This window comes from Aphelocoma coerulescens, chromosome 3 (genome assembly GCF_041296385.1).
Source record: "Aphelocoma coerulescens isolate FSJ_1873_10779 chromosome 3, UR_Acoe_1.0, whole genome shotgun sequence".
NCBI classification, from domain to species: domain Eukaryota; kingdom Metazoa; phylum Chordata; class Aves; order Passeriformes; family Corvidae; genus Aphelocoma; species Aphelocoma coerulescens.
Window position 1 is genome coordinate 39,100,670 of NC_091016.1, and position 14,669 is coordinate 39,115,338.

The 14,669-nt window shown below is 41.1% G+C and overlaps 1 protein-coding gene across 2 annotated transcripts in view; it reads right to left on the reverse strand.

Moving 5' to 3' along the window:
• ZFAND3 (zinc finger AN1-type containing 3) overlaps window positions 1-13,114 on the reverse strand; it is a 135,455-nt gene extending 122,341 nt beyond the window's left edge. Inside the window, exon 1 of one of the 2 annotated variants that reach the window (XM_069009835.1) lies at window positions 12,940-13,107. In XM_069009835.1, coding sequence (XP_068865936.1) covers window positions 12,940-13,010 — 71 coding nt within the window. In that variant the 5' untranslated portion in view covers window positions 13,011-13,107. Of the gene's footprint in view, window positions 1-12,939 lie in introns of both variants that reach the window. The other variant, XM_069009836.1, reaches the window with a different exon arrangement.
• Between the last annotated feature and the right edge of the window lie 1,555 nt (window positions 13,115-14,669).

The following is a 14,669-nucleotide window of genomic DNA, read 5'->3' on the forward strand; positions in this document are numbered from 1 at the left end:
CTTTTCCATCTTCAGTGATCCAGATTAATGTAAACTGTAATCTTCACAGCTGTCATTCTCACAAGGTAGCTTTTACTATTTTCTAAGTGTTCAGAGTAGACAGCCTAGATTTATTTACATGAACAAAAACAAGGGTATCACAGCATTTACAGAAACTATTACATTATGCTCACCAGCTTCCTATTTTGGAATAACACGGAGAAAGTGTGGGAACAAGCCTCACCTTCTTATTTTCCTCTAATAATGGAGACTGAGGGAATAAATCACAATCAGTACACTTATTTCATCCAATTCCGACAGCAGGGAATCAGGGCCAAGTTAAATATTTTATTCACATGCATGCAAACAGCAAAGGCTCTTTCGTTAGAGCAGCTTTTTATGCATCTCTGAAGGCAATCTCAGGCAAAGGCAAGGTGAGCAAGCAGAGTGATCATTAACAGCAAGTAACACAAATGAGCCCCGAAACCTTACCTCATCCTCAACTCTCGTCCAAGCTATGCGTAACCTTCTCAGTACACAGGAACAACAAGCAAGTTTTAACCACCTAACCACTGTGACAGGCTGCAGCTGCAAACTGCAACTCTACTGCTTCACTAACTATGTCAAAGTAATGCTGAATCCTAAACAGAAGCAGGAGTTAAAATGAGTTTTAAAAATTAAACGAGCTGCAGTATCAGCCCATAACTCTTCAATTATCTCTAGTCCTCAAGTAAAATAAAGAAGAAAAATCAAGGTTTCCATGACTCTGCCTGACTTCAGGCTTATCATCAGAAAACTGTGCACCTTCTTCAGCTGCATCCTTTATACATGGAAGGCCCCTTCTGAAAGGAGCCCACAGAATCTTCTATCACTCTCCGTTTACACTAATGCATGACAGAAGTCTGGGAAATTTAGTGACAGGTAACAGAACTAAAAAAAAAAAGTGACTTCAGCTATTAAACTAATGAATGGCAAATATGTAAATTACTAACTTCACGTACATTGTTTTCTTGCCCTCTTACTTCCCTAAACTTTTACTCAATATCCTACCCTGTGCAAACAGTAGGCTGGCAGATGACAACTTTGGATTTTCAGCTAAGCATCATTTTTCTCCAGTCCATTCATGCAGATGATTTTGCTCTATTTTGGGATAGTAAAATGACATCAATACCCTTTCGAAGAAAATGTTTACACTTGCCTAACAACTAGACTCAAAGTGACTTAAACACATCTCTAGCTTCTAGATGGTACAGATTGAAAAGTTCAATCTTTTGTGGTAAGAATACCACGTTTAGTGTTTGCTACATATCATGCCAGAAACGGGGGTTTCTGAACAACATACACATGTAAACAGCTGAAAAAAATACAGAAACATTAGATCAGGCCACCTGTCCTGGCTGGTTGAAGACACTTATCTTTCATGTCATTGCTGCAACCATGATGACCTAAGGGTATGGGCAAGACTGACTTTTGGGGACAGAGGTAATATCTAGGTATATACTTAGAAAAAGTAGATTAACTTTCCCATGCACTGAAGAAATGCCTGTGCCTCCAAAAGCTGGTCTACTTTTTCCAAATTAAGTAGTCAGCTGTGCTACTAAAAATGTAACACTTACCTTCAGAATTTGTCCTGCAGAATGACGAGGGACAAGAAAACTAAGCAGAAGAAAGTTAAGCACGAATGATTAATCAGCTAATAATCCCAAAATGCGGATCATGCTCACCATTTCCCATGCCCTCTTCTGTAACTGCCTTCATGGACACCCACAGAATACAAGTCCTTGAAGCTTCCATTTGTGTCAGAATTTTACTAGGTAACCTTAAAAGAAGTATAAATCCATCTGGACCATAAATTGATTTAAATATTCATTGGTTGTTTAGCGGCCTTAAATAGCCCTCAAAAATAGTAATAAAAAAAAGAACATCTCTTCTGTATGTAAGTTTGCAACAAGCACCTTGCTAACAGAAGTCAGAAAGCCACTGCTAAATCAGCAAACTGAAATAATAAGGACAAAAAGAATGCTAATAAGTTTCTGTCTCAACAGCATCTAGGAGTGCGATGGAAACTTGATCTGAAGGGGGGGGGGGAACCACAGAAAGCAACAAAAAAAAAATTTAAAAATTGTAACAACCTCTGAAAGCTGGAGACTTAAGTTTCTCAAAGCACTGGTCTAGATCTGTTTACTCTGGGATTCCAATTACAGCAATTTCAAAACCAATCAGTACTTTATGTTATCTGAATTTCAGCTGCACTTCAGCTCAGGCAACTGAATTTTAACCTGTAATGCTGGAGTTCTTGTTATACCACTGAGTGGTGGAATTTTCAGTATGCTATAATGCATCAATTTGCTATATAATAATATACATCACTGTAATATACATCACTGTGGTTTTGTTTTTACCTTTTGAATCAGTCTTTGCAAGTCACTTGAGCAGAACAGGAAGCATTAATTATTCACCAGAAAGATTTCTGGTCTTTCCTGAATTAGTCACACAAGAACATTAATAGTCAAAGGAGAGACTGCATCACAGAATAATGGCTAATAATGGGGTCCTATCTTCATCAAGAGAGTGCTGCAAAACCACCTGAGACTCGCAGATGTGTAATGCAGGCAGCTCTTGCTTGTCTAATTGCATAGCAACTCTTCTGACTGAAAGAGATCTCCTCCACCCACCACAAACATTTCCTTCTAGATGAACCACCTGGGAAACAACATGTCAATGGGTCAATATTGTCCTAGAGCAACTTCTGATTCAAAACAAACACCTGGTTCTAAGTGAAAATACTCCTTGCTCCTAAATAGTCCTTGCTATTCAAAGCTCCTCTCTCATTCAAAGCTCCTAAAGCACTGTGGAATTAAATGAAGGGGGATATATGATTCACAAATGAAAACAGAGAGAGACCATGCAGAAAAAAGCATGGACTATCAAAGTGTATCAGCAGCAGAAATAGCAATAAATTCTTTCCAAACTTAAATGTCAAGAAGGGGACTTTTATTAAAAAAGGAACATCCTACTACCCATATCTTTATGGGTTTATAGTCCCTAAAGTCTTGTAATACATGGATGTATTTTTAAAAAATCAGCATTAGAGCACAACGCCTAAAGCAGTACCCAAAAGGAAGTTAAACAGGAACACCATCCAGTGTCCAAAATAAAACTGCTAACAAACTACAGTCAAAATAAGAGAAGAATATATAGTGACATTCATCACTATACACAGAGGCATTCTAACATCTAACTAATTCTGGAAAAGAATGATACTCTAAAATAGATATAGATAGTATCACAAACACTCCACATGTATTCAACAACACCAGGAGTTAACAAGCAGCAGAGTTAGTCCACTTTCTTAAATAAAATGAGTCAACTTGCTCCATTTTAATTATTATTTCCAAGGCAAGTTTAATTTCAATTATTTTGCCAAGAAGTATTAATCACAAAGTCTCAATGCCAAGAAAAATATATTTGAAATGTTCAAATATTATTCTTAATTGCTTTCTTTCAAATGTTCAAAAATGAGTCAGCACCCAGGGAAGGTACTGAGTATATATGGACTAATCCTAAAAGCCCTTTATAAGTTATAGCACAAATGACGGTTCATCCACATATCCATGTAAAAAAAAAAAAAAAAAAAAAAAAAACACACCAAGATTTCAGCGTCTTCAAATAATTTTAGAATGTATTTTAAATTTTGTACAATTCTGAGCATTTAAAAAATTAAATTACAATCCTTTCCATATTTTTTTCCTATTAAAAATGGAATCATTATATTAACATGCTTGCAAATTAAAATTGGAGAGAACCTTCATTATGGAAACATGCTCCATGCTATCTGAGAAATGCTTTAATTCCTTCACAGAAGTACACAGTCAAAAGTTTATTCTTCAAATAGAAATTAATAGATTTTAAATCGATGAACAAGTTAACAATTCAGGGGAATATTTGAAACCATGAATAAGTAAGCATTTGTTAACACCCGGACAATTTTGGAAACCACTTCTGTCCATTAGTTCACTGGAGGAGATTACTAAGGAAAAGGTAACATTAGGGCATTAAGCAATGAACAAGCATCACCAACACCTTGTCCTGCACACTGGTGTCAGCAGTACGCAACCTAAAACTCTTCTTGCTTCAGCTAAAAAATGCATTTCACCGAGTAATAGTGGATACTTGTTAAAGAAAAGTTTCAAAGACAGTTAACTGATTTATCAAAAAGCCAGGCTCCTTAATATTGACATTATTTTGGACCAAAATAGCATCTAATCAACAGTTAGAGGACAATACAATTTCCAATACTGAGGGACTCTCACTAAATGACAGCATTTTGCCTACTTTATATATGCAACTTCCTCTGAGACACCTCTAAATATATAATTAGAGATAAAAATGCTGCAGTTATGGCGACAGAGTTGATGTCAGTAACAGTCATATTGTGAAGGACGGTTGTGTTTTAGCAATTAAGTCAATGAGGACATGACTTTGGATTCTACTTTTCCAAGGGCACAATTAGGTGGTTATCATGAAACCAGCCTGCTTTTTGTTCTTTTAAACACTGCTTGAAATCTAGTGTTGTGCTCCTTTCTCTTCCCCCTTCCTTATATGCTTAGGATTTAAATAGGACTTTCAACTTAAATAGTACATTCAACCAAGCAGAAGTTAAATATATACATTACTAGGACAGGCCTTCAAATAAACACCTCACCCAACATTAGACACTATATAATCTAAAGAGACAAAAACTAAAGACGGTAATCATCAACCGAACTCTTTTTATCTGTTTGTCTGACTGCTTATTAAAATTATTTTTGGAAAACCAGTTTTTATCTCCATTCAAAATTTTTCATTACTTCCAGTTAGTCTCTAATTTACACCACACAAACACTGGAAATCCAACACTAGCCAAAGTACATTTATTAAAGGACAAAACACTGATGAAAGTAATACTAGAAACAAATTCCCTTAAAACACTAATAAAAATACTACAATATTTAGAAACTGAAATTTATCTTCCTTGCATTGACTTCTGTTGTTCAAGTTCATAGCATGCATATGGTGGCCAGATAAAACAGATGGAACCGAACAGGATACCTAAAAGTCTTTCATAAATAACATGGAGCAGCATTCTCTGCTACAGGGAAGATGCCAGATTACAAATTAAGTGTAAAAATCCATCAACAATTTTCTAATACAATCTCTCTGTACAGGCAAGTACTGCACTTACCACAATGCTATAGTCAGATGCTAGAAACAGAAACTGAACACACAACTGCAAACATCTTCCTTCTCCAATTCATGGAATACTGCAACTCTTCAACTACTATGTTTTTGTGACTACAGGTAAGGAATAACTTAGAGTTCATGGAGCTATGCATTACAATACACTGTTTGACTTTCAAGATTTAAAAAAAGTGTTAAAAAAATACAAGTTTAACTCCTACACTCATTAAGCATATAAACTTTCCACCACTTCAAACAAAAGATCCACCTCTATTACAAAAATAGCTTTACATCAAAATCTTAAATTAGAAGATAATGATTGGGCACTTTTGCAGAACCTAAAAATACCAACCCAGTACTTCTGTACATTAATGTCATCTCCACAGCCTGAAACCATTGCGGTCATTCACACAAAGGTTTCATTTTTCAGAACCATTTATTATTCACTGCATATGGTGTCCTCAACAATATTTTGTTATGTGGCCTTCTCAGTGTCCTGAGGAGATACCATTTTAATATCTGCAGCTACTCTGACCTAAGTTTCTTCACAGATCTATCGCTAAGAGAAGTTGATTCATGCTGCAGCTACTAGCAGATTTTCAATTCTTCTTCCAAAAGCAGAGAAGGGACTCCATCCTAGGGAGCCCTGCCTATACAAAACAGGAAATATTTCTGACACTTCAGTTAAAAAGGAGGAAAAAAAAGGGAGAAAGTATCAATGTAATTTACCAGCCTAAACTGAAGTTTATCTTAATCCAAGTATGGGTTTCAACACAATCAAGATCAAATACTGTCCACCAACACTCACAAGACATTTGTCTTAACTTCTCAAGTACAATGTTAATTATATCAGTCAAGGTTGCATATTTGAGGAGACACATGAACACAATTATATTTTTAACTTCAAAGAACATAAGCAGTAATTGGCTGAGAAAGTATATCACATTCATAATTTTTACCAACTGGCTCTAAAGAAAGGCAGTGTCTATTTATATGCAGTAACTTCTAATTTAAAAAGAAATTAAAATCCACTAATGGCATATAGCATGTTAGTGAAAACATTCAAGTCAAAACCGGACATGGCCAATAAATACATCAATCAAGGATCATTCTCTCTAGTTAATATTTTGCATCACTGATTTCAACACCTTAAAAGGAATACTGAGTCATGAGGCTTCCACCAATTTGAAACTTCAACAGCTGTCCAACATGCAGCAACAATATTAACATAAAATTTCCACAGAAGTAGTAAATTGTTTGAAATTTATGGAATTAAAATCAGCAGCAGTGTTTCCCCAAAACTGATACCTATATTATAACTCTCTAACTGACTGGGCTTACCATTATAAAGTTTTGAGAACCCAAAGCATCTCCATCAAAATGAAGCATTATACAAAACACATCTGGGGTACCATACAACATTTGAACATTTTACCAATTAGCATTAAGACAGATATTTCATAGCACTAACTGTGGAGTAATTGTCAGCACTGCCCAAACAGTAATACCTTTGACTAATCACAGTTTACAGAAGACACAAAGAAGGTACTGTCACACAGGAAGACAGAAACCTGGAAGGTGACCTAGACAGAGTAACTTTTAACTCCTCCAAGCTTCTAAAAGGAGGACAATCTACTTCTTCCTTGTTTGTTCCACTTGTAAGAACAGCAGCTACGACAGTGAATTTCTTTCTGACTGATGAGGAAGTTACAATTAGATTAAAAGGTGCTGGATACACCTGTCTATAATTAACACAGCACCCATTTAAAATTAGAAAATATTTATAAAACATTTTATATACAGATTTTGAATAAATTCATGGTTTAAGCAAGAGGGCTTTTTCCTCAAATTCTGGCTCCACTAAGTTAACAGACATTTTTAATCAAGCAAGCTTATTTTGGGATCTTCTTAAATAAAACGCCCTCATACACCAGCTGTTTGAATTTATTCACTCCTTAGAATTATCACACACCAAGTTTAAAGGAAACAAAATCAATTACTTTTTTTCCCCATAGAGAGAATCGTTAAATTATGGAGCATCTTCCTGCAGGACATTGTAAGGGTCAAGAGTACATATGGCCTCACCAACTCATTATGCAAATTTATTGAAAAATAGGTAAGACTTACTAAGCTATAAATCTATAAAACAGAGGACAACCTTATGTCAGACTGCCAGAAGCAAAGGAGGTATACCAAGATAAGCATCACTGCATGTTTGCTCTGTCCTTATGCTTATTCCCTCAGCATCACTGATCATCCAGATCAGAAACAGGGCTGGATGTATCTTTGGTCTGATCCAGAACAGCTGGTTTTCATTAAATAACAAAATCTCCTTTCTGTTTTGTCTATTCGATTAAGTACTGCAAAAGAAAGCATTGTTTTCACATTCCTAGAAAAGAGCTTATTACAGTTAAAGTATTAAATCCAGTTCATCTGCTTTTACTTCAAGTGCCAGTAACCCTCATTTCACAAGGTAAGCTTCCACAGCAAATGGAAAACTCAGCAGAAACGTGGTACCTTGCAACTGCAGTTGCAAGAGGCAAGTGCTCACTGCACAAAAAAGTGGAAAAAATTTCTATCTTCTGACTTTATTTGAGATGTCCTTCTAGTTGTAGTATGACTGAGGGAGATCACAATTTATCATTCTTTATCCTGCATATTTGTATTCAAACAGGGAACATGACAAAGCTCAATTCCTTACCACTACTCTCTCCTCAGACAGAAGCTTCTCTATCTTATAATTCTCAGTATCATCTAAAATTAGCAAATGATTTCAGTGTCTCTCCAATACCCCTTATCATACTCAGCACTTTGTAGGAAAGTCATAAATAAATCAATTTCTCATCAGACTGTTTTTCAGTTATATAGCTTGTCACTGCTATTTGCGCAACACATCAGTAGATGTAGTATTACAGCAGTTAATGCTGGTTTTAAATATAAGCTGCTTCAAGTTCTTTTACCCAAGGATCTGACAGAGTATTAAATACATTCATGCATAATATTAAAAAAATACAATATTCAAGTATTTTTAGTCCTAACCTAAGAGCAAAATAGAGTACACTGTCTCACATAAACCAGCAAATTCACTGCTTACTCCGGCATCTGATCCAAAGCGCCAGCCAGTGAAAGCCTGGCTAAGGAACTGCATGATACAAGCCCAGTGAAAACAAATTCTCAGAGGGAACAGTCCATATTTCAACAGTTTACTCAAGCCTCATTTAGGAACATCTAGAGGAGGTTGCAACAATGATGAAAGGAAAATTAGGTTTAGGGAGGCATTAGGCATTCACCATGATCTACACTGCCTATGAGATTAGGCAGTGTTTATTAAAAAGGCACTGTTTATTAAAAAGGAACATTGAGAGTTCCTATGGAATGAACAACTGTAATCACCAAAAAAAGAAAAGACTAGTCAGAAAAGAGACTTCTAAATGGCATATATATAACCATTGTTTGTTTAGAAGCTAAAAGCAAGCTTTGGTGATATACACTTAAAAACTCATCATGCTTATGTTAAATGAGTCACCATTTGATTAAATGTTTAATTTTAGCAAACAAAATTGAGAAAAGAGCCAGATTGGCATGGCAAGGACCTGATGATACACAAGTGACTGGAAAATCCAGACTCGGAAATAAACTCTGAATTGGGCCTGCACAGAATGCTTGGGGCACAGTGTCTCATCACATATGATGCACAAAGTGCCAGAGAAAGGCAGAGCAAATGGTAACATCCTGCAAAACCCCTGCTGGCATCTACTCAAATAATATTGCTATCAGTTTTAGCTGACTACAGTATCTTATAGTTGCCAGAACTAAGATGAGATGAAACTAATCATACTGTGTTTTCAATCAACTTCCTGCTGGCTGCCACCATTTCAAAAATGGAATTCATTTGTTTTATGTCTATTAACATATTTCTTTCTTTTCTGGTTAGGCACTAAATGCAGTGGTATGGTATCAGTCTGGACAATAAGAAAGATAAGCAGCAGTCACTACAGTACAAACACAATTGTAAAAGTATTACCCTCTCTGACATACTCCTTTCACAGTATATGCTACCAGCAGCTTACAAGTCCCCTCTGTGCATATAACCCTTTAACAGTAGTATCCCCAGCCCTCTGACGGCTTCACTCACATGTGAAACCTTCATGGAGTCCTTAAAAAGCCAAAGGGAAATTGCCAACACGTAGGTCATTAAAGAATCAGCCTCGTCTTTAATAAGCAAAAAGGCTTAACTGGAATATAATATATCCAGTAATATGTTCATGTATGAACCTTAAGTTCATATACACCATAAAGGAAAGGTTTCTGAAATCCAGTAGTCTAAGAAAAAATAAACATTACACGATTCTATGATTCTCTGGTCTGTTAACCAGAAAAACAAAAAAGAATTTTTCCAGGTAATAAGAATCAGAAGTTAAGCACAGAATATTTTAGATGAAGTAATCTAAAATAAAAACTAGCATACTGAGCCCTTTCCAAACTTTCTACACTAAGACTATTCCAATAAATAGTGAGATAATTTCTAATGACTGAAGTTGAAGATATAAAAATAGGGAGAAAGGGGAGCAAAATATTTCCAAACACTAAGTTGTGTGAATTTTTCATGAATAACATGAGTACTGATGAAGTTTCCCAGTTGAGATTATCTGGGTAACTGAAATGATTTTGTAAAATATAAAGATCATCTCAATACCCCATTAAACTTTACTTGAGCAGAAATGACAGGCTGGAGATTCTAAAAAGAATGGGAACTCTGCAGATTTAAGGGTGGATTCCATGATCTTCAACAAAAGGTAAGCAAACATTAGCTGTTGGCCTTAAGCAGATGTTTCAGAAGTTCTTAACAGCCTCACTCAAAAGTCTCTTCTTTCAGCTGTTCATTTTTCAGTCTCTTAGATCTTGAAACATCAAGAGTTTAGTAGTTTTCCAGTCTCTAGAGATTCTTGAAACCTAGAGGATCTGAATTTCTAATACAAACCCAAGTCTTTTAAAAGAAGAACCCCTCCAACTTCAATTCAGTAGTACATACTAGTCTGCTCCTGTAATCTCTTTGCATGCCACCACTATCAGCATGTGTCTCTGGAGCTGCTTTCCCTGTTCAACCAATGGGCAAGCTTTAGCACAGTAACCCACAGCTTACTTCAATTTTAATACTTCTTTCAGTCTTCTCCTTAATGTTTCCTGTCATTGTGGCTTACTGCAGAAAGCATGCATCTTACTATGAACAGTCCTGGCTAAGCACTGCATAAAATCAATTTAAAAATAAAAAAAAAAAAAATCATCTTTTATACCTGGTAAAATCTAGACCTTATTGTTTGACCCCCCCAGACACAGAATTGCCCTGCTGCCTATGCGGCTTGGGCTCACTCAAGAAGAACTGTGAAAGGGTTCTCAACCATTGCACAGACAGGGACCAGGAAACACGAGCAAAACTCTTCCTCTGCATCACTTCATTTACAAATTTAATGGAAACTACTGCTTTAAATTACAAGTTTTCATAGCTTTAAATGTCCTGGCCCTGTTGTTCCAAAACGTGACTTGACAGACATTAAGATGACATGAAAGTCACAGATAAGATGCTGTCTTTAGACATGTTGCTGGTCATAACCCTAGCTGACATCTGGAGAGGCAGAATTTCAACTTCAGATGAACATAAGTCCTTTTGCTATCACAACTTACTTCAGAAAGCTGGCATAAAACTGTAACCCCTTAAGAACTCCTGACAATGCAACTCCAATAGAAAGGCACATCTGCACTGATTTACCAGACAATCCGTTCAAGCACTAGCAAGGCCTAGGTAAATAAGGTCATGTAGACACTTAAGCTTTTTCAGGACTGAGAAGTACAGCAATCAACTTGGGAAACTGACAGCACAATTTTTTTAAAGTGGAAAAATAGATATGTATTTTGCCACTGTGTATTAAAATGCACCTGGCAAACACTTAAAAGAGACTGAAAAGCAGGCTAATCCATTCACTGTATTGGTGGAAAAAGTGAGGGTTTTGTTCCACAGTGCTGTCTTTCAAAATTATCATACAAAAACACCACTGCATGGATGGCACTCTGAAGGGGGAAAAAAAAGGGGAGGGCAAAAAAATATCACTTGATATCTACTTGTCCAAGGCAAGCATATTAAAAAAAAAAATCAGTTTTAGAAGCAATCGGTTTTCTTGAGAGCCTCCTGTAACCACTAAGAAGATCCTTGAACACAAAGCACCAGATTTCTTCTCATTATCTAAACATGCTGAACTAGCCAAGAAGTTGAGCCCAAAGAAAAAGTTCACTTTCAACTTTCTACAATTCTCCCATAAGTATCATGTTACAGAAGTCAGGGCACTGCATTAGAGATAGCAAAAACTCGTTCTCCATTACTTTATAAAAAATATCAGACCCAAGTATGGGAACCTAACAAAACAAAAATAAACAAAATAATTTACTATGTGTTTATAATCTGTCTTGCAAGATCACTCCCAACAGGGCCATGGCATTTGTTGCAATTCAGGCTTCTGTCATAACTCAAAAATAGAATTTCATTTAAAATCCTGCCACTTCAATAAACCAACCAAATGTACAGTGACATCACTAAATCACTCTTATTGCATCTCTTTTCTCTCAGCCTCCACTTCCCCTGAGTACCTTAAATTGCATGACATAAATCCCAAGAAGGTACAATCACAGACAAGTGTAAATCTCAGGTGGGCCCTCAAAAGTCTATTTAGTCACATATTCCTTGAATTTTCCATAAATAAGAACATTAGGGACTAATGTTGCTGCGATAGGCACTAAAGGCACTTTATGACAATGTGTACCTGCCAGAATACCATCTCCCATGGCACATCTGATTTAAAAAAAAAAAAACAGTAACGGAAATATCTTCAACAGACACGACCCTAGAGGTGGTAGTTTAGGAAGGAACAGGTTTACTCTTTTTTTTCGCCTTTGGCAACCAGGAATGACCCCTACTTCCTTCTTCCTAAAAGGGTATCAGCAAACAGCTAACAAGGGCCTTATCTATTATGAACCACTTCGCTTTCATAAGGTGGAGAAAGAAGTATGTTTTTGTCCTTAGCCTTTTTCCCTCATTAGTTATGCTGCCCTGCGTGAATTGTAGCAACAGCTCCCCGGTCCCGGGCACAGGGCAGGGATGTGTCAGGGACACCCAGCAGGGCACCCAGGGGCCCGCATTACTCATCTGCGCCTTTGAGGAGCTAAAGGCAGGCCCCCGAGCGCAGCCCGCAGCCCCAGAGGAGGGGCGGCCTCTCCAGGAAACCTGCGTGCCTGGGGAAGCGGTCGGGCCTCCCCCGCCGGGCTGCCGGGAAGGCCGCAGTGTCCGGGCAGCGGGGGGGCCGCGGGCGGCCTCGGCACCCCCTCCCCCCCGCGCCCGGGGGCAGCGCAGCCACCTCCCCCCGGGACACCCGCTGCCTCTAAGCCAAGAGCCGCCGCCGACACCGCGGCCCAGGCGCCCCCCGGGACGCGGCACCCACAGGCAGGGCGACATCCCTCTTCCGAGGGGGGGGGAACCCCCGTGGCCCGCCCGGCAGGGGCCAGGGGCCGCCCCCTCCCCGCGCCGAGCTGCGGGCTCGACCCCCGCGACAGGCCCGAGGCCGGGGTTACGACCTGGCCCGTCCCCCCCCCCCACCCCCGCCCGGCCGCGGCCCCCCGCCGCCTCGCCCTTCGCCTGGCCGCCCGCCCCCCTCCGTCCCTCTCCGCCCCAGCCCAGCCCCGGGCCCGGCTCACCCCCAGAAGCCGCAGGGGCAGCGCGGGGGCAGGCTGGGCGCCTTGCTGCGCTCGCTGCCGGCGTCTCCCATGGTGGGGCCGGGGCGCGGGGCGGCGGCGGGCGGGGGGCGCGCGGCTCCCGGCCGGGATTCCAGGCCGGTCAGCTGGAGCCGGGCGGCACCACTGGGGAGGCGGCGGAGGGGAGGGCGCGGGGGGGCCCGGCCGCGCCCTGCCGGTGGGGCGGGCAGGGGAGCGGAGACGGGGCGCCACGGGAACGCGCAGCTCCGTGCGGCGGCGCCGCCCGCCCGCCGGTGCCGGTGACCGCTCCGGTGCCGCAGCGGCGCGCGCCCGCCCTCCCCGGAGCGCCGTTCGGCCCCTCGCGCAACAATGCGTTCCCCCCTCCTGCACCGTGGCTCCCCCCGTCCTGAGTGCAATGGTTTCGTCAAGCTACCGAATCAGCTGGGAGCGGCATGTACCACAGCACATCCCCGGGGGAAGTTGGGGTAGATCGCGTGCGGGAGCTGGGAGAGAAGCGAGTTTGGAGGGCACCCGTAGTCTGGAGAAGAGAACAGGTTTCTCAATGAGGAGCCTCAGGCGGGGCTGAGGCCCGCAGAGCTACCTGGAACCGCTACCCTCGTTTGCCTCTACCCATACGTCGGGTACACAGTGGTACAGCCAGGGACGGCCGGTGGGGTGGGGGGATGCCGGTGCCGCTCGCACATGCGCAGACGGGTTCCCGACGCGGAAGTCGGTCGGAGGGAGCGGGTCCCGGGGGGCCGGGCTGGGGCCGTCCCGGGCTGCCGCTCCCGCAGTGCCGGGAGCTTCTTCGCTATGGGGGGGATACTGAATAGCTTTCACTTGTCCTGGTCGCTGCCAGCGCAGTGTGCAGGGGCTGGGCCGGCTGTGCGCGCTCGGGAGCTCTCCCCGGAGGCTGGGCGGCTCTGGGGGGCTCCGGTACGGTGCAGGGTGCGGACAGGGACTTGTTCCCTCTGGGCTCCGCTTGGAGGGAGGTCTGGAGGGCCCCGAGGGCGACGTTTGGCCGTCTATTTCCTTTCTTATTCTGTAGACGTTCGTCCTCGGTTTCTCTCAGTCCGAAATAAAGCCGTGTAGGTTTTTGACGTACTCGGGGGTCTCCTCGCCTGTGGTAAACACCATTTGCTGCGTGAGGACACGGAGCTGTGGGCTGGCTGAAGGCAGGCTGCTCTGGCCCCATTCTCTGGGACCTGCAAGAGGTAAGGTATGGCAGGGAGGGAAGAGCACAGCGGGCACGGTCATTACTGGCTGCCGCCCTTTGACGGACAGGAAAGGAGAGGGGAATTTCCAGCATCTGGACTTGTGGGCTGAGTAATGGGGATTGTACTTCTGGTAGTGGTTTAGCCAATAATAGTGAGCAAGTTACAGCCTTGCGCTGTCTCTACCTTGGTTTTGTCTGTGAAATGGAAAATAGTGGTGACCGCCCCCTCCCCCAGAAATTTCAGATCTGAGTGGAAAATGTGTGGTGTGGCAATTGGTGACACCAATACTTGGTGTGGCATTAATGAAGGTGGAATTTTGATCTATTCCTGACTGCTGTTGCCGGTCTTATACTTTGATTTTTCTTTGCAATTAAAACTAAGGTTATTAAACTTTGAAAATAATAAACATTCTTAACAAAGTTCAGAGTATGTGGATCTTTGTGAACAACTACTTAATTCTGTCAGCGATATTATGGCTTTAATATTAAGCTTCCTAAAGCATTTTTTATCAAATTA